General features: G+C 37.3%; 2 protein-coding genes across 2 annotated transcripts; both read left to right on the forward strand.

The window, feature by feature from the left end:
- Positions 1-59: 59 nt before the first annotated feature.
- On the forward strand, positions 60-8355 carry LOC144634517 (N-alpha-acetyltransferase 40-like). Its single transcript, XM_078493490.1, has 11 exons — positions 60-207; positions 399-443; positions 1302-1352; positions 2776-2828; positions 4318-4413; positions 4851-4919; positions 5324-5413; positions 5876-5959; positions 7019-7056; positions 7841-7880; positions 8118-8355. Exons 1-11 carry the CDS (start codon positions 202-204, stop codon positions 8245-8247), a joined length of 702 nt encoding a protein of 233 aa, XP_078349616.1. The 5' UTR covers positions 60-201; the 3' UTR covers positions 8248-8355.
- A 4022-nt stretch (positions 8356-12377) lies between these two features.
- Positions 12378-19221, forward strand: LOC144634758 (adenylosuccinate synthetase isozyme 2-like). The gene is made up of 16 exons (XM_078493781.1): positions 12378-12627; positions 14324-14391; positions 14599-14633; positions 14886-14948; positions 15322-15372; positions 15469-15520; positions 15842-15887; positions 16059-16120; positions 16533-16565; positions 17001-17049; positions 17547-17673; positions 17792-17946; positions 18237-18361; positions 18526-18623; positions 18737-18886; positions 19135-19221. Exons 1-16 carry the CDS (start codon positions 12469-12471, stop codon positions 19185-19187), a joined length of 1326 nt encoding a protein of 441 aa, XP_078349907.1. The 5' UTR covers positions 12378-12468; the 3' UTR covers positions 19188-19221.
- The last annotated feature ends 1501 nt before the right edge of the window (positions 19222-20722 follow it).

Below are 20722 nucleotides of genomic sequence, written 5' to 3' on the forward strand. Positions count from 1 at the left end.
ACACGGAAGGACTGGGACCGAAAAATGTCCTCCCAGCATTCATTTAGAGCATCGCTAAATCTAAAATGGCGGACGAGATAGCGCGGGAAAAGTAATCTTGAACTTTGTAAAGGATTTTTGCGCGTTTTCCTTTTTCTAGGGCAGCAATATTTAAGTGATATTTAAGATAGCAAGTTGACGACGTCATCTCTTCGTGCAAAAATGGGGGTAAGTTCCTCGATCTCGTTTGCAAGGTACCTTTTGGTGTGAGCGTGCATTTGAAAGCGTTCCTTGGCCCTTGGCCATGCTACTGTGACGAGGGGTCCTTTAGTTTAGTAGCCTTAGTAATTAAATCTTTAGCTAAGCGTGATGTTTTAATACATTAAACGTAATTTTTTGTTACGATTTATCAATCATAGAAAAAATCTGCCAAAGGAAAGGAGAAAAAACTCAAGAGAAAGGAGGTATGTACCCCTATACCAACTGAACGTTATCGGACGTTATCTAATTAAGCCGACCTCAAAATTACTTATTAGTTCCTTTGTTGATCGGTGATTCCAAGCTTAATAGAAATTTTGAGTTAAATTTCTAATCCCTTACTTTACAAGTCTTATAAACTTATATTTAAAATCCAGAGCCATCTGTTTAGAATACACCCGGCGTATCCATTTGAACAAAATCGAACCAAAAATCAATCAAACCCAATCGAACGCCAATCGTTCGATTAGGTTCGGAAATCGAACAAAATCGAACGTCTATTTTGCGGTAAGTTCGATTTTCGAACCAATTGAACACAATCAACCTAAATCCCCTTCGATTTTGTTTGGAATCCATCTTTTGATAAGTAAATCACGCAGGACTAATAAGGGGTTACAAAATGTCTGCAATATAAACAAACAGGAGTTCGGTAATCGAACGTTGAACTGAATATGATTGTTGACTGTTCGATAATCAAACGTTCGATTTTGTTCGATTGTCAACTGTTCAATAATCGAACTTTCGATTTTGTTCGATTGACCAAATTTTATAATAATTGTGAGTTCGATTATATTCGATTACCGAACCCAATCGAACGATTGGTGTTCAATTGGGTTCGATTACCGAACGTTCCATTCTTGAAGTTCCATTGAATACGCCAGGTTTAATGGCAGGTGTAATTTTTTTTTTCATGATTTGAAGCAAAACTTAATTTTGTAAGGCGAGCTTTCGTACGCCTTGCTTCTTTCTGTCGCTATGTATGCATCAGATCAATAACAAATATATTATTATATAACTAACGATATCTGTGTCAACAATAAGAAAACCCTTTTATTTCTTTCAAGGAAATGGCAAGAGTTAGTGCCGCCCAAGCTGTTGTGGATGTTGCAAACGAGGTATGAATCATGCTGGTGTAACTAATTGCTGGCTTGCAACTGACATCACGGCAGCCATGCTGGGGGACAAGAACAAAGTGTTTCCCTCTGCTAGGAATTTTTTATCATGCAAATTTTGCAAAAATTTATTTTATTGTTTTACCGTAATAATTCGATATAGCGCCCAGGGCGCTTATTTACTTTTGGCCCCTCAAGGGAGGGCGATTATTTAAGACAGAGCGCTCATTCGGGACAGGGCGCTTATTTAGTTGTTGAGAAACAACCAAATGTTCAAAACAAAACTTTAATAAATATTTAAATAATTAACAGTAACAAATTGTTGAAAGTTTCATTGCTTTTAAGAATTGTTCATTTTAGCAGTAAATATATACCTGTACGGTACGGTGAATGTTCCTGAGTTTATCTATTCGACGTCAAACTTCAGTAGGGACAGTTATCCACAATAGGGGGCGCATATTAGAATGGGGACGCTTATTGAAATAGGGCGCTTATTGACAAAAACAAAATTGAAGGGGGCGCTTATTGGAAGGGAGGCGCTAAATCAAATCATTATGGTAACCCCCAATATGGCCGCTTTTTCACGTGGTTGGAAGCCAGCAATGATATCCAGGCGCTTTGGTAAAATGTAGATTGTTAATGGCTGTTGTTAAAGGCATGGTTGCCTAATGATTAGTAAGCTTGACTCTGGATCAAGCTGTCCTGGTTCAAGCCCTAACTTGGTCATTCTGTTTTCTTCCAAAGTACTTTACTATCACCATCTCTGTCCATCTTGGTGTATTAATGAGTGCTGTTATCTTAAAACTCTGGAAGGTTACCCTGCAGTGGACTAGCATCTCTTCCAAGGGGGAGTAAAAATACAACTCCTAGTCACTTAATGTTATGGAAACAAAAGATGAGTCTGGGTCTGATGGGTGATGAGGCCTGCAGGGCTGCAAATATTTTTTTCACTTGAAAGGACATATGTCCCATTAAGACACCATCTTGGTCGGACAAAACAAAATTGTGGTCGGACATCACCAAAAACAAAAGGCCACTTACAAGTTATCACTTAAAATTGTCCGGACATCATGTGTGACAACAGTTTAAATTTCGTTGGACATAAGCAAATTTTGGTCGGCCAATGTCCGATGACCGACTGTTATTTGCAGCCCTGGGCCTGGATACAAAATTTTAACTTTTGGATAATTTGTTAGTATTGGGAATTTGAATCAGATTGCTGTCCTGTCATCCTGTCCTGGACAGACAAATGACTTGCTTAGAGAAGAAAATCATATGAAAGACCAGGAGACCAAAAAGGATTGATATTTGACCGGACAGAGGTCATGAACAATAGGTGGCATTATTAGCCACGTTGTCATCATCGTCATGACTCATTGCGCCAGTAGGCTTATTCTTTAATTTTAATTCTTTTATTTTTTTACAGGTTGAAGACCCCTTAGCACCTTTAGCAGCATTTAAAAATTTCAAGAGAAATGGGTGAGTGTAAATAAAAATAAATAGATACAACAGATAATCAATTAAATCTAGGTGTTATATATTAGGTACCCTATAGGAATTGTTCGTACAGAATGCTTTGTAACAATAAAGTTGTGTTGAATGATGTTTGACCTAAAAATTCTAAAAGCTTGTGGGATCATGTATGGAAGTCTATTTATAAAAGTTATTATTTATTATTTTCAATATAAATATTAGCGAAAGTAATGTACGACGTTTCGACATCGTCGGATGTCATTGTCAAGTGAAATGTTTGGCGTTAGTTCTTGCATATAAATACGTATACAATTATGCAGATAAGGTGTCAAGTAGCTAAAGTGATAATTAGGAAATTAAACAAACAATTTTGCTCTGATTGAGTCTGATTGTTTGTTTAGTGTTGGCTGAAGTTCTCTGATATATAACATTTCATATATCAGGCAGTCATCTTGTTGATTCCACCATTTCACAGTTTCTGACCTCTGTAACAGTCCCAACAGAAAGCAAAACTCACGCAAGCAACTGCGCCGACAGTACCAGAATTTTACTACCGTTTAAAGATCAAAAGTCGGCCGACACTGTCAGAAGAGAACTACGAGATTTGAGCAACAAAATTGGAAAACCACTACAGCCAGTGTTCACGAGTAGGAAAATTGAAGATGATGTCAAGATGCGTGAAGAAAAACCTCCATTAATCAACCAGCAAAGCGTTGTGTATTTATTCAAATGTGGCTCGTGCGATGCGAGCTATGTCGGGTATACTCGCCGACACTTATATCAACATGTTGCTGAGCATCATAGCTCTGCTGGAATCGGAAATCACATCAAGAATGAACACAATATGGAGCCAAAGAAACTTGAAGACCATTTCACCATCTTAAAGAAATGGAAGAGCAAACTTGACTGCCTGATATATGAAATGTTATATATCAGAGAACTTCAGCCAACACTAAACACACAATCAGACTCAATCAGAGCAAAATTGTTTGTTTAATTTCTTAATTATCACTTTAGCTACTTGACACCTTATCTGCATAATTGTATACATATTTATATGCAAGAACTAACGCCAAACATTTCACTTGACAATGACATCCGACGATGTCGAAACGTCGTATATTACTTTCGCTAATATTTATATTGAAAATATTTCCACAAGCTTTACTCATTCGATCTATTATTTATTAACACTTAAAAAAGCTACAGTAGTTATTTGAAGTCAGGATACCTTTGTTTAGTGGAGCTAGAATTTATTTTATGTATGTCTCATTCAGGGTTGTCATTAGAAGGCAGGACCTGGACAACTGTACCAGGATACGTGAGAGTCAGTAACTGAATATAAAGAAATTCATTTCAAGTGTTCTTTTCTGCCTGCCTTCTTTTGGTGCCTTCCTACTAAAACTTTCATTTAACTGTCACAATTCTTATATGACCCTGTACATGCAGATCTTTAGAAATAAATACTAAAATTGACCATTTCTTCCTTTGTCAGGTTGGATCTTCATGTGGAGTGTAAACGACTGACAGACATGACTACAGAGGATATTGACTGGGCTTTTGACCTCACAAAACACAATATGCAATTACTGTAAGGTTTGAAACATAATTTATATCTTAGGCATAATCACTAACTCAAGCATGGTAACTTTTAGTTAAACTATTACAATTTCCATTTGTTTACAATTAATGAATCAGGATTGAAGGCAAAAATCTCAAAAAGTCTCAAATTAATTTTATTACTTTCTAAATAAACTGTCATGCTACTTTGGTGGCAAGTGAAACACTTACTTTTTCAACTAAAAGGTTGATAAAAGCTGGTGAATAATCCACAGTAGTGAATTTTGAAAAGTTGGCGTTTTAGGTTTTGGCCCTTTGTCAGAGCAACAATGAGAAAGAGCCAATTCTTGAAATGCCAGCTTATTAAATTATGTTCCACAACATTAATTTTTGAATTTAAACATCTCATAATTTGAGGAGATGGCTAAACATGTGGGATATTGATAAAATACTTGCTTCAAACTACAGTTATGAAAATACCACCTGGGGCTGGAATGACAAGAAGAAGAAAGACGAAATGACTGAAGATAAAGCTTGGTAATATTTGATATTAATTGTAATAGTAAAACCAAACAGTCAGGACTTTAAAGTTTTTTTTAAAAAAAATTGTGCAACCGTTTGTCTGCTTTTATTAATTTCTGTGAAAAAAAAAGTTTCTGAAATCTGAAGTCAATATACCACAAAAATTCTAGGCAATTTGATAACATGTTTTTGTGATGGATTACTGGAAGGTTTTAGATATCACTTTGGGCTGAGTGGAGTTTAGTTTAACTCTCCAAGTTTCAGATTTCAAAATATCAATGCTTGTGGTGATGTCAATGCCCAGTTTGGATTCAAAAACATAATATGTTTTCTTATCTTCACTAGAAATCCTTCCCTCATTCTTGAAAATACTATAATTGTCAATGAAGTTGAACATTTTGTCCTCATATCTGACCCAGGTATCTCATAGCTAAGGAAGAATCAGGAAAAGCGGCAGCCTTCTCACATTTCAGGTTTGACTTGGAAGAAGGTGATGAAGTACTTTACTGGTAAGTTTGGTATGACTGTGATGAATTGTAGATACAGATAGCTGCAGATACAGGTAGCCAAATTTAGCTGGATAATCGTCGAAAAAGGACTGAGGTCAACTGTTCTGTTGAGATATTGCTCTGGGGTAGAATGGGAGATGACGAGAGGTGGTTGATGTAGATGGCGGGGTGACGCTGTCACAGTGGTGTGTCTGGTTCTGCACAATAAAGATCAAACATAGATGAAACTTTCATAGATGCTGCTCAAGGGATCACCAGCCAAGATGGTCAAGCATTTTAAAGACAGTGGAAGTGCTGATATCATTTTAGGATCCATCGCACAGCACTGAACTTATACATTGACAACACACTGTTGATGATAGTAATGACGTTCCTTTTTATCAAGTTCACCCTGCAGTAGACGACTGTATTGGAAGTAATGGAACACAAGCATGTTATTTCAAATCATGTTGTTTTTGACAGCTATGAAATCCAAGTGGAACCTGGAGCACGAGCCAGAGGTCTTGGCAAGTTCCTTATGCAGATTTTGGAGATGATGGCTCATAGGTTGGTTTAACCTCAGTCTGTTAATATCATCAGGCTCATTCTTTTAGTAATAAATATACCCGTTATATAACACGCATTCAACCATTGAACACTTTACGCTGATTTTTCCAGTTTAAAACCTTTGACATACAACATCTGCAGTTATCGGCGCGAGAAAACAAAGCTGCAAATGCACATAGCTTTACAAGAGAATTCGCGATTTCAATAATATACATGTAAAAAAAGAAAAATTACTGGCAACAAACTCTCCTACACAAAAACTTTATTTAAATGAACACACTGCGTTACATTTACGTTTAAAACTTCGTATCGCATCGAGGAAACTTGCCACAAGCGAATAATTTACTGGCGAAACAACTGGCGAATTGTGAACAAATTGTGAAAGCACAAGGAGTCGGTTAATTAAACAATAATTACGACGTAAATCCAAATTGAAAATGCAATTTACTTAACCAAGACGATCCCAAAGTGTCTGAATATTCTTAGAGAGTCCGCGGATGTGTTGTAAGTTCCGATGGAAGTCTTGGCTTCGCTTTCACTTATCGACACTTCGCCTTTGAAGAATGATTTTTATCACTGCTGTATTCTTTAGGTTTTGCTTAGCGTGTTTCTGTTGGCTTGCATTTCCATTAAGTTCTTAAAAGGCAAACTTATGTAAAGGAAGAAAACGTGTAGCCATGTTTTCAAAACATAAACTGCCGTCGGCAGCAAACTTGCTGCTCGCTTTCTCAACCTCGTTGGAAACCATTTGAATTCTTGCGCTGTGATTGGTTGAATTGTACTACTCTGGTTGCTGATTGGTTAAATTTCTCACATGTGAAGAAAGCTATACGCGAAGCTGATTGGACGTATCGCTTTTTTCACATGTGAAATATAGCAAATATAGAATTCTATTTGCAAGGTTTATTGCTTAAATTCTCGCTATATATATAATAAAAGGAGGTACAGAAGTTATATCACATGATCCTAGGAGGACCTAGGAGAGGAGGTCAGTGTCAATTATTTATGTACAAATGTGTTTTTGTAATATTATTGTTTTTTCTTTTATATTATTTTTAGAGCCCAAATGAAAAAGGTCATGCTGACTGTGCTTAAAGGTAAGTTGTAAAAGAAGACAGAACATGTGGTTAAGTGGGACAGAGCACAAAACATGATATTCAAGTGCAACAGTAAGCACAAAGTGCAAGATGAACTATTAGAACTGAGAAAAAAATTGCTCTAGTTTGTTTTGTAGCAACAGTAGCTTTGGGTAGTTGCACTTTGTCCTGTGTGTGCCCTTTCTTTTGCCCTTTTATCTTACCCCTTTTACTTATTTACTGTTCATGATGTCAGTAAAGCTGAGACCCAGATGCAGGCTTTTAGCCAGGTGGGAGTCCAGGAGTCCTATGGACGGCCACTTTTTAGACAAAATTGATATGAATTACTGTATACAGAGGTTTTTTTTAGCAAATTTGGAAATCTTTAGATACCTTTGCACTCATAACTGCAGAAAAACACCTTGCTTGCTCCTCAAGCCCTCCTATGGGGACAAAGTCAGGCCTTATAAAAATTTTGGACTCCCACTTTTTAAATCCTGGCTAAAAGTCTGCCAAGATGTTCTTTGGCTCATCTTTTCTGTTTTCCTGTTCTTTGGCTTGTATTTTCTGTTTCCATGGTGATCATATGACAGGCAGGCTTTAGGCAGATGGCATACAGTCACGAAGTGTGTGGGCAAAAATATTATCATGCAATCTTTGGAAATGTTGAGTGGGTGAGGCAAGTGAATGCCAGTAAAGAGGGTGTATCCCTGATTGCTTTTTTACAAAAAAAGGGAGGGGGGAAAGGAAACCCCCAGCAAATATTAATTTGTTGTCTGAGTCTGTATTTGATGTGTTTCTGCAGATAATGAGAGAGCTGTCAATTTCTTCACCAATATCATGAAGTAAGTTGATTTGTATTCTCATTGTATGACTGACTATCTTAGTTTGTTTCTTTTGTTCAAAAGGACAAAATCATTAGCTTTTAATATGAATGTTTGCATTAAAGGTAAGTGCGGGGTGCTTCATAAGGGGTGGGAAGAGGGGGCAGAATATATATGTAATTTGAACAGAATTTATTGGGAAGCTGCAGTAACCCTTTTAGAAGATAACTGAGCTTGACTTTTTCTTTTTCTTGTTAGGTTCCAAACAGATGAAACATCTCCTGCCATCTGGGATCCAATGAACCCTGAAGATTATTGCTATGACATCCTCAGTAAAATACTAATGAGAAAAACACCTGCGGCTAATGAAACAAACAGCAAGGAATAGACATAATATGTTTTCTAATACCTTAAGTAATAATTATTATTATATTAGCTATCTCTATTTAACTCACCCCCCCCCCCCCATTCAATGTCAACTGAACAGGGTTTACTGTGAACACTCACTTTCCACAAGCAGACAGCCAAGGACATTTATGGGAGGTAGGTTGCAACCCACCCCGAGGAAGCTTAAGGTTATTAGAAGTTCTAAGGGGAGGGAATGTATGAAGTGGGGGGAGGGGGGCTACTGGTATTAATAAAGGAGAGAATGAAACTAAATTGGAATTTCTAGTGGCCCAGGAGGGTTCAAAGCAAAAAACCCCTTCCATGGCAGGGGTATGGATATTTTGCGGAACAATACATTGTGGATAGAGTAGACAACGTCAAACCCTTGACTCAGCATTGGCATTAAACACCTAAATAGGTTCAGGAGATATAATAATCAGGGAAATGCCAGAGAATGTAGTATGTAAGTCAGACATTTCAAGGGATTTTGTCAATGTAGAAAAATCATCATGATGGGCATTGTTAAACTCCTTGCAGTCTTGGATATCAACCAGATTGCTGACAGTGTTTGACAGAAAGCACATTATACTTACAGTGCAACTCTTGATCTAGGCCTCAAGTCAAACTAAAGTCTGCCATTAAGGAATTTTTAAACCTCATAATACTGATACTCCTAGGTTCAATAAAATATAGGGGTATTTACTGCTATTTTAGCTTGACACTAAATAAAGAAATGCATTCATTCACTTATCCGGTTTTTTTAGCGGTTCAAACTAAAACCTGAATGTGTAGAATTCATTGAAAAATTCATTTTCAGTGAAAGCAAAATCAATCAAGACAACTTTCATTTTCCTCTTGAAGAAAGACACACGCATGTTGCGCGCGCTCATACACACACACGCACACACCAACCTAACCTGCATTCGGGCCTAGCGCCCTGGTTCGGGCGTACTTTTTTTTCGCGGGGTTCGCCCTTCCGCCACCGCAAAAAAAGAGAACGCACCAATAAACAAACAAACCATGCAGGCCCGTAACCAGGATTTTGCATGGGGGGTGCGTATAAGTGCCTCTGGCACAAAATTTTGCGCGCCACAGGCACGATAATGTAGGGGGGGTCTGGGGGTATCCTCCCCCAGGAAATTTTGAAAAAATAGGTTATCTGAGACATCATTTCGTGCGTTTTGAAGACAGTTTGTTGGAAAAAAAAGGCAGGTAAAAGTGCAGGTAACAACGACAATAATTTTGGTACATTTTTAAACTCAAATCATATTTTTCAAAACAGAACGTTGAAAACGTAATTTACAATTTATTTAGCTAACAATGAAGACAGGAAAAATATAGGTTTCTTCATTTCAGTGTCAAATGGTAATTACATAAATAAGCCGGAGTCAGTTTGTTGATCTTTTATCACTGTGGCAAGCTCCAACCTTCTTGGGTGCTTCCGAGCCCAACAAGTACCCAGTATAATTTAGGTAGAATGTATCGTTGAAATTAACCTAGAATCACACAATTTGGTCAAAAATATACCACACATGAATCTACAAATGGTGGACCTTCAACCCAAAGGACCATATTGAATGTAAATACCGTAGAATTCCGGTTATAAGCCCTGGGCTTATACAACTTCGTAAGGGGTTTTGGGTGAGCTTATAAACAGAGGGGCTTATATCCGGGAGGGCTTATAAGCGGAATGAAAAAAACGTTTCGAAAAGAGCCACGGGAGTGTTGATCGAAATACCTTTTTTAAGTTAAAAACGCATAATAAAGCAACACTTTGCCCTGTTCAGTACTGTCATCCAGTATAGGGGGGCTTATATCCGGGGGGGCTTATATTCGGATGTATTTTTTTGTTTCCAAGATGATGGGCCTATGACCGGGGGGGCTTATAACCGGAATTTTACGGTAGTCGAAGTGCAGAAATACCATTTCCCTTTATTTATTTATTTTTGATTTTTTTTTTCACAATGAGCGGACTTCCAAGGCTCTTGGGGGGGGGGGTGCGGATGCACCCATCGCACCCCCCCCCCTACGGGCCTGCCATGATTCTTTGTGAAAAATTTTATTCTATGTACATAAAGAACAAAAAGTTATATACTGCGAATGAGGGTGCCAAACCTCTGATAGCTTTCTTGCTTGGGGTTTTGCGCGCGATTGGCGAAAACCGCGAGACACGTCGCGCGAGCGGAGAAACTGCGAGAAACCGCTCGGCTCTCTTTATTCAGTTTATTCCCCCGTGCCTGCCAAAGCTAGCCAGTGTGTAACCTGAATTTCAGTCGTTTTGCTTAGCGCGCAACCAGAGCAGCACGTCGTCTTCGATTTCCTCACGTGCAAGAAAATAACAGGAAACTACGGAGCCCTGTTGCCATACACGCGCGCGTATACTTTTTATTTTGGGCGAACACTTTCTTAGCTTTGGCGCGACTTTTTTTGAGTAGCGCGACTTTTTTACGTTGGCGCGACTTTTTTTCGTTGGCGCGACTTTTTTTCAATGGCGCGACTTTTTCCTCTGGCGCTCATTTGTAGAGCGCTACTAGATTTGTTGCGGGCTCAAAGCTCAAACACGTGTGGATAAGCAAGATGGCTGACATCGATCTAGAGAAGACAAATATTAATTTAGTGCTGAATACCGCCCTATTCGTGATAGCAGGGAGGTAGCTTGTTTTACATTTCGCTTTTTTAAATTTTCTATGTTTACAGCGTAAATGATACCTATCAAGTGGGAGCTTGCAAGATCATCGTCCCGTTTTAGCTTATATAGTAACTAATTATTTAAAATGTTGTTAAGAAATCCTTAATTTAATATAAGCCGGTTAGATATTTATAAAGGGTATTGGTATACTTGAAATCTGTTATCGTTGTGAAATAAAGCAAGAATCAAGCTTCTTGTGCCTGGTGTGGTTTTCGAGGTGTCGAATTTCATAGCATGGTTTTTTTGTTTTTCTAAGGTATAATTCAGTTTACGCTGTAAACACCGAAATAAGCAACATATAACTAGCGGCCTCTCCTCTATCCATTTTCTCTTATCATTCACAAATACGGCGGTATTCAGCACTAAATAAATACTTGCCTTCTCTAGATCGTTGTCAGCCATCTTGCTCATCCACACGTATTCTCAAATTATTTTGTGTTCTATATTTCGGCTGGCCAAACCAGCAACAGGAGTTTACATTTGAAGGGATGTTTAATATGTGGAGATCGCAGTATTTGGAAATACATAAAATTAAATAGATTAACAGGGTAAAAATAAAGATGAAGTAAAATAAAATGAAAAAGTATAAATAAATTAATATGTTTCTTCGCGGATGTGAAGACCACCGGGATTTATTGTTCTGCCTTTTAGAATTAAAAAAAGCTTCCCTGGCCTTACGTATTGAGTCTCAGATGGAAAGGATTTCTCAATGGGGATTAATTGCATGCATGTCGTTAGCAGTGTGGTTAGGAGAGGAAAGGAAATGTTCTGCTACTTTGGTGGGTTTAGATGTACTGTTTGGGTTATTTATGGTACGGCGGTGTTCATTATATCGGTGTTTTGTGGTCTATTTTAATGTTTCAATAAGCGATTGCACCTTAAGCCCACGATAAATCTGGTAGCGGTCTACACATGAGCGCCAGAGCAAAAGTCGCGCCAGAAAAAAAGTCACGCCATTGAAAAAAAGTCGCGTCAACCCTAAAAAAGTCGCGCCCCTGAAAAAAGTCGCGCCATTGAAAAAAAGTCGCGCCAACGTAAAAAAGTCGCGCCACTGAAAAAAAAGTCGCGCCAAAGCTAAGAAAGTGTACGCCAAAAATAAAAAGTATACGCGCGCGTGTATGGCACTAACAGGGCTCCGTAGGAAACGCCTGCACGCAGGCTACCGGCGAGATCGAGAGCATGCTAGCAACAAGAAATCCAAACACGAGATCCTGTACTCGGAGGGGGGTAGTGGGGGGAATGTTTCGCGCAAAACCGATGACATTGATTTGTACAGGACCGTACGTCAGTGCTTCACCGGGATATTACTATTACTGTAAATCGTTTTATTATTAGCATTTTGAAGTGGGTCAAAGAAATAATTAAAAATTTCTGAGTGTCCGAAGAGCTCGCGGGAAATGTGGGTAAAGTTTCCTTTTGTGAGTGGTTACCAAGCTAACATGTGCCCATACGAATTAGCAAATTGGCGCGGAATCGACGATCTGAAACGACAACAGTAGAAAATATTCCTGCAGTATTTCAATTTCCTTTGCCATGTCAGCATTAACTAATGGGCCAGGAACACCAGTCAGGAAAGCAGTTGGTCCTGCAGCGAAAGTAACCGTTGTTTTAGGAGCTCAGTGGGGCGATGAAGGAAAAGGCAAGCTCGTCGACATCTTGTCCACAAACGCCGATCTCGTTTGCCGGTGTCAGGTGTGTAAAAACAAACTGTCTTATAATCGAGTTTCCACTGGAAAAACGGTACAGTAAGGTTATCTTTTGAAAGATCTTTGGTACTACACATAAAGAAGGCTGATCAGGTTGTTAGTTTTCGTAATCAGAAGCGATATAAACATCAAGTGGGCCATGTTGGAATTTCATTTCCATATGGCAGACGCGGCGTTATTGTTACGTGTTTAATCGTCTAATGTGCTTTGCTTGCCGTACCTATACAGTCTGTTCACTTAAACTGAATCTTTGAGGGTGATGAAATACCGACTAACAAATAATTCGATCGATTATGTTGGCCAGCGATAATTGATTTTGAAGTCGTTGTTAGTTTCCAGGCCCTGTGTGTTGATATTGTTGTAAAGATATTTTCGTTTGGCCGTTACTTTTAACTGTAACATTCCATTGGTGATCTTGTTAAACAACCTGGTGTAAAATCATCAGTTCTGTGTTCTGCTCATTTATTTTAATTTACCAATGCACTTTCAATAAATAATCAGTAAGGGATTTTTTAAAGCAAGTTACAGTAATTACCATTAAATTTTTGAATGACGTTTTGACCATTGTTCATTGATTGTCACGTTCAAATGTTCAAAATAAAATATATATGTTTAGAGAGAGACAATGAAGTAAGAATTGTAAAAATAATTTTAAAAAAGTATGAATATGTAAATAGGGGTGGAAAAGAAAACAAGAAGGGTGTAAAATAAAAAAAAGGAAAAGGGGGTTACTGTTATATTTTACGCTCCTTGTTTTACATTTTCATATATATACGGGTATAACAAAAATGGTAATTTTTTTTTTTGGGTATAATAATTCTTTTTTTTTTTTTTTTTTTTTTCCGGCGCCATGGTATATATTTTTTTACATATTTTCACACTTCTTACTTCATTGTCTCTCTCCCTATAGTTGTTAATTTTTTCCCGAACATTGATAAATTATGACCAAAGAGGGTTGGAAACATCATTCAGTTAACCATTATTTTTAATTGTGAATTACTTTCAATAATAATATGACACATTTTGATAAGGAAAAGTCCAAAAGATGTCAAGTCATGCATGTTTATTTCGAACAAGTGACTATAGAGGGATGCAAATGGCTATCAGTCCCTTCAGTAGTCATAGAAACATCAGATAACTTGCAGTCATTTAGTTTTTACGCGACACTGATATTCCTTCCTTCCTGAAAGATGATCATTGGGTTTAATCCTGAACAACTACTTAGCAGTTCTTTTTTGCCAATGAGATAGTTGGTCAGGGGGAGGGGGGGGGGGGGGGGTCGGACTTCCCCCTCCTCCTTTAGCTCCCACTCATCTCTTTGTGCTTTTTTTTTCTGCAAAATATTATGCAATGTTTTGAAGTTTTCTTAATTTTTCCTGGTTCCTGTCACCTTGGGAATCCTGCTCTCCACTGTCTTCTCCTGCCTCCTTTACTTGTACACTCTTGGACAACTGAAATGGAAAATTAAGATCCACCCTCCCCCCATTTCGATGATGAAAAAAAATGGTGCATTTTAGTTTTAACACAAATTCATCATTGATTCAGGGAAAGGGGGAGAGGGGTTCATTTCTCTTTTTATTCGATCCAAGATTGTATTGATCCAACCTCCCTGCCTCCCCTCCCCCACACAAGATTTTGTTCCAGTAGCTCGATTTAATCATTTTCTCGTTCTCTGATTTTAGGGTGGAAACAATGCTGGCCACACAGTTGTGGTTGGCTCAAAAGAATATTTCTTTCATATGGTTCCAAGGTAAGAACTATTATTAACTAATTATTTTATTTACATTAAATAAATTCTTAGTTGATGATTTTCTTTCTTATTTTTTTTTGTTAAGTTTTGATAACATGTTGATATTTTAGGGGGAAATGACATGTCGATCACTAAAGTATTAAGGATTTTAATTATTTACCAGTTGTCAATTCTGATCAAATGTTTCCTGCTGTTTTTGTGTTTCAGTGGGTTAATACAACCAAAAGCAGTTAGTGTCATCGGTAAGTGTTAATATGAATTCATAATTAAATGATCAATAATTTATATGTATTATATTATGGGAGACGCGGTGGCCTAATGGTTAGTGCGGCGGGGGGGGTGGGCGTGGGTTTTTTTTTTGGAGTTTTTTCTCTCTCCCCCCAGGTATGGGGGGGGGGGGGGGGGGGGGGGGGGGGGGGGGGGAATTATATTATGATGCACAACAATCTTCTTTTGATAATTAACAGCAAATTTTAAATCTCATGTTTTAACAGGAAATGGTGTAGTGATTCATATTCCTCAGTTCTTTGATGAGCTGGAAGCACTCGAAGCCAAAGGTAATTCATTTTCTCAAGCTTTTCTCCTTGCTCGTTCAGTTCATGTTAATGAAAAAGATGCCACCTGAAATTGTAACAACTTTTGTACCCACATTGTACTTGTTGCTATTGATTACATCAGTTTTTGTGACTGTCAGCAAAATAAATCCAACTCTAGAAATGCAAACTATAGCAACTGGAGATGTACTATTAAGTTTATAGACACTGTTCTTAAGCTGTCTTACTTTTATTTGGATGATCATCCTACTCTGTAAACAAGACTTATTAAGATAATACCACCAGGAATAATAATATATTATAACTTTAATTTATGCAATTTTATAGAAGAACCAACAATCCACAGCTTTGTATTAATGCATGTTCTTGTTTGCAGGGGTCCCAGATTGGCAGGGGAGACTTTTTGTCTCTGACAGAGCTCATATAGGTGAGACATTCCTAAAACTTGAATAAATTTGTTAACTGGGGTTTTAGTTCAGAGATATTTTGTGTTATCAACTAATGCATTAATTTTGTCATTCAGTGTTTGATTTACACCAGGAATCGGACAAATTGCGAGAGGGTGGAAAAGGAGGGTGAGTTGATGGTTATATTTGAATACTGTAAAAAGATCTTTTATAATTTCTCTTAATTGTAAGCAAATCCATCCATCTATTCATCCATCCATTTGTCTGTCTGTCCTTTCATCAGTCCGTCCATCCATGCGTCAGTCAGTCAGTCAGTCACTTGAAATACACATTTTTCATCATCCTATCCCTCGTTATAGATCACAAACCCAAGGATTTCATTTTTTAGTTCATTAGACCACTGTGCCTGCCGAGAAGCAGTGTTAAGTAGTGAAGATGGAACTTTTTTTTTCAGTGAGTTAAAGCATTTTTATTTTTGGACTTTTTCAGGTTGGGGACCACAAAAAAGGGAATTGGTCCTACCTATGCCTCTAAGGTACTGTATTATACCTCATGTTTATTTCTGCAAATGATCAGTTATGCTGAATAATTTGTTTATGTTCTTTGTTCTTTTCATCTTTCTGCTTAAGCATGTTGATGAAATAAATCCTGATCATTTCTGAGATTTGAAGTGTTAATTGTCATGTATTGTATGTATGTTCTACAGGCACAAAGAATAGGCCTCAGAATATGTGATCTGGTTGGAGATTTTGAGGTGTTTGAGAAAAGGTAAGGATAACTTACATTAACAGTGTGGGAGTAAGAAACAGCTTTTTAGGTTTTAAATTAACACAGTTAAAAATTAAATTTAAAAAATTTAAATGTATGCTTCTATTTGACGTAGAGGTCATGCACATAACAAGATTAGTTTCCAGGCATGCCACTTAAACGGAGGGAACATATATTTTAAATACACATAACATACTTAAAAATCCCAAGGTTTGATAGGAGGAGTTTAAGTTTAGGCTATCAAGAACAAATCCAGTAAGTGGCACGATGCAGCCGGGCTGGAACCCTTGATCTATGGATTATACATCAGCACCCTAAAGCACTCAGCCACACTGCCTCCTTTGGTTTGCAGTGATGTGTATAAAGTTAAGTTTGAAAAGTAAACCGGTATGTTTTTTTTTTCTTTTGATAGATTTCGAGGACTGGTGTCACACTTTCAGAGGCTGTAAGTATTTTACATCACACTTGCTGTATTACTATGTAGGAACTTTTGTAGTTCAGGGAAGCCTTGTATTGTATTAATTAAAACATTTGCTGTTATTACTCCATAGCTGGTTTGCACTGTCTCATGATGACAAACATGTACTAACTGTAACATTTGTTGAGTAGGAAACTTGAGGCCGTGCCAAGTGGGGGGGGGGGGGGGGGGGATAAAGGGGGGGGGGAAGAAGGGATATTATAAATTAATAAGATTTGTTTCAAGAATTTCCCCAGGGCCCAAGCTTTGTTATATCACTGGGATAACATTTTTTAGAATGGATAGCCTTGTAAATTAGCTGTAGTTGGCTTTCATTTGGATCCACTATCCAGAATTAAAGGATCTGTTTAACGTTTGAGAAGTACATGATGGATTTATTGTAATACATTTCAATTTTTCCAGGTATCCAGGTCTCAGTACTAATATTGAAGAAGAACTAACGAAGTACAAGGTATGATAACTTAAGATAATTTGATTTATTGCACTCACTTATACCGTCAGTTCACAACAGGGTCATTTTTAGTTGCCTTCCACCTCTTTTCTTGATGTAAAATTTCTTAAACCCATTCTTTTCTGACCTTGACATACTAAATGAAAGTCCTTTATTATTGCGGTTTTCAGTAAAATGCGAATTCTGATGTTCAAAATCAAACTATTAAACGGTTGCTTTTTTTGCTGCCATCAATCATAATTATTTATGGCGAAAGCCAATGAGCCATGAAAAACGGAAACAAACAAAATGGATCGAAACCTACCAATCACAACTGAGAGACGTGACCTTTTAACCCAGTTGAAGTGGGCTCCTGTTTCCTAAGAGGTCCGCTAAGATGACGACGGCAGCAAAAAGCGTAAACCGTTGATTGAGGATTGAATTTCAGAGTCTGCATTCCACTGAAAACCGCAATAAAGTTAAACTCTCTTTTAACCTTGTCATATGTTTGTTTGTAGCACTATGCAGAGAAGATTCGTCCAATGGTTTGTGATACAGTAAGCTATATGAACAAAGCACTACAGAATGAGTCAGCAAACATTATAGTGGAGGGTGCAAATGCACTTATGCTAGATATTGACTTTGGTGAGTTGTACTACGCAAAGTAGTTCTAATGAACACATTGTTGCTATGGCAATCTCTTACAAGCCGCTTTAATTTCAAGTCATTTGTCAGTTGAACTATAAGTAATTTTCTATTCCAGGTACGTATCCTTATGTAACGTCATCCAACTGTGCAGTGGGTGCAGTTTGTACAGGGCTTGGCATTCCACCAACAGCAATCGGTAATGTCTATGGTGTTACTAAGGCCTACACAACAAGGGTTGGTCTTGGAGGATTTCCAACAGAGCTTAAAAATGTAAGTTGTTTGTTACTGCTCTGTCCCATCAATTTTAAGAGAGGTTCTAAGACTTTCTTAAAATAACCTGTGTGGTGTGGTCATTTATTGGCATTTGTTCTGTTTTATTGCAACATTATAACTTTGTGTAGTAAGTGTGGACATTGGCTTATATATACCCAGTTTAGTTCGTGGCTTTTAGATAGATAGATACTTTATTAAACGCTGTCTAAACTTTGTTAAAATCATTGGCTGTGAGTTTTCTTAAAATATACCGTAAAATGAGTTTAATTTTAAACTTAATTATTTAGGACCTTGGAGACAAGATGCAGCAGATAGGAAAGGAGTTTGGAGTCACAACAGGCAGAAAGCGACGATGTGGCTGGCTTGATCTTGTGATGATCAAGTATTCTCACATGATTAACAATTTTACAAGGTAAAAATAATTACTAGCTGACTTTCATTTTAGTGTTAAATATCAAATAAATGTGGGTAAAATCTATATTTTTTAACAAATGATGCCTTGTACGTCCTATGATGTATGTATTTTGCACAGTTTTGATTTCTTGTACAATGTTTAAAATTTTCCTTTTTTGACAGCCTTGTGATTGCAAAGCTTGATATTCTCGACACTTTTGAAGAAGTGAAAATTGGAGTTTCATACAAGCATAAAGGAAAAGTGTTGGAGTCATTTCCTGGTAAGAATGTTAATGTAATGACCTTCAACTGTTTAAAATGAGAAAGCTTAGGACAGGATGAATGCAGAATAACGAGTACCCTGAGGATTTGATTTTTTTTTCCTTGGTTGCAGCTTCTGTGGAAGTTTTAGATGAAGTTGAAGTGGAGTACATCACCCTTCCTGGCTGGATGACCAGTATTGAGCATTGTAGGACTTTTGATGAATTGCCAGCCAATGCTCAGGCTTACATTAGGAAGATTGAAGAAATTGCACAAATTCCAGGTGAGGTTACAAGTGCTGATTTAGTTAAAAACGTTGAAGCCTTTACCAGTAAATAAAAGATTCACTTACTTATCTGTTACTTCCCTTTTTTCTTTGTCAAATTGACAGTTAAGCTGTGATCACGTGATAGCCTTTAAAGACTGAAAGATCCATAGACCTGTATTGGTACTATCTATGGAGTACATGGTTCCAGATGGTTCCATGCACAGTGAGATCCATGCTGATTTTGTTATTTTCCTTCCTTGCAGTTCAATGGGTTGGAGTTGGAAAGTCTAGGGATGCTATGATATCTCTGTTTTAGTGAAATCTTCCTTTATTGAAATGCAGTAATCACTTATAGAAGTGCACAATCATTGAACATCTTTTATTTGTTTGTGGTTGTCACATTTCAGCTCTATTCAGTTGTTCTTTGAATACTATATTAACAGTATTAATGTTGAAAACAAACTCTTCCTTTTGAAAGAACAAGTAACTTATTTGGACAGGATCCTGTTTGAAAATAATAACAGGACTATATCTTGCAGTTTTCATCAGCTGTTGTTAAGCAACATTATGTCTGCTGATTGCATTAAGTTAATATTACAATTTTGATTTTGTTGCTAAGAATCAGAAATTTTGGGTACTTCCTTGGGATTTGCCAAAGATGACCCTTATTTCATTAAATGGACTTATTTGATCCCATTTGTATACATTTTAAGAAAAGGTAGTAAAATTTTCAGGGGTGGGGAAATCATGGCTATGACCTTGTATGAATAAGCTCCTTGCAGGATTACTAAGAGCAGAGGGTAGGTGGGTGGTATGGGTTGTATGTATTTTAATGTATCTCCGAGGGAGATCCATTATTATTGTTATAAGAAACAATTGTGTGGAATTGAATGAAATTATTAGTTTTTAAGGAAATATTGTTTGGTCTACCAACTTGAATTTGCAACAGTGGTTAAATAAATTCACCTTTACACTGATTATTAGCGAAACTTAGTACATTCACAAAACAGCTTTAAAAAAAGCTTTTTTGTTGGCCACTGAGGCGGGAATGAATGGTGCTTTTATGCGCTGTTCATGAAATGCAACAAACATATGCAAATTGTCACAAATATAACATTTCAGTGGTTTAGCTGCTGTCGCTGTATTATACCCCGTTTATACCAAAAACAACTGAAAATCAATGCCAGTAAGTTTAATTTTGCACATGGTGGAAATGCTCTTCCACTTTTGGTTCCATTGCAGGATTTTTTAAGTCAGTACACAATGTTTATTTATGAGCAAAACAATTTTTAATTGGTGTGAACAGGTTGAAATGCCTTTCAATTCTATTTTTAGGTCTACTCTTATTTTAAGCAATTTCTTGCTTAGGATGTTAATTTTTGTATAAACTCATTTTGAGACTTATTTATGTAATGTAAGCTTATTTCTTCATAGTAAATAATAATTTTTCTACCTGGGTAAACAAAAGTTTCCAGAAATATTTGATGTAATAAATATGAGTGGAACACAATTTGTGGGCTTTGTATGTATTACGCATTGGACCCATTATTGTAATGTAATTTTCTGAAAGTTGCATTCACAAGGAAAGCACAAGTTTAGTAACCTGTTCCAGGCATTTGGTTAGTTAGGGAACACCGCAAACAACTTGCTTTTCTTTGCTATCCTCCCCAACAAAACAGAAGCCTGGAACAGGCTAAAGTTAAGTTGTTACCTCAGTACCCTAGTATTTGTGTAGGTTAAGTACAAATGTGTAATTCTGTTTCTGAAGCTGCAAGTGAGTGAGTTACTGCTACTCCCCTTAGATGAAATGGCTGGTACATCACATGTTACCTCCTACCCCACTCCCCCATG

This window comes from Oculina patagonica, chromosome 13 (assembly GCF_052425735.1).
Source record: "Oculina patagonica isolate OP01 chromosome 13, crgOcupat, whole genome shotgun sequence".
NCBI classification, from domain to species: Eukaryota; Metazoa; Cnidaria; class Anthozoa; order Scleractinia; family Oculinidae; genus Oculina; species Oculina patagonica.

Coding starts and splice junctions, on each gene's coding strand:
- LOC144634758 (XM_078493781.1), top strand. CDS start 12,469: ATGTCAGCATTAACTAATGGGCCAGGAACACCAGTCAGGAAAGCAGTT. Junction 14,634..14,885: donor AAAAGCAGTTAGTGTCATCG/GTAAGTGTTAAT, acceptor ATGTTTTAACAG/GAAATGGTGTAGTGATTCAT. Junction 17,674..17,791: donor TATGCTAGATATTGACTTTG/GTGAGTTGTACT, acceptor TTTCTATTCCAG/GTACGTATCCTTATGTAACG.
- LOC144634517 (XM_078493490.1), top strand. Junction 2,829..4,317: donor AAAAATTTCAAGAGAAATGG/GTGAGTGTAAAT, acceptor TTCCTTTGTCAG/GTTGGATCTTCATGTGGAGT. Junction 5,960..7,018: donor TTGGAGATGATGGCTCATAG/GTTGGTTTAACC, acceptor TATTATTTTTAG/AGCCCAAATGAAAAAGGTCA.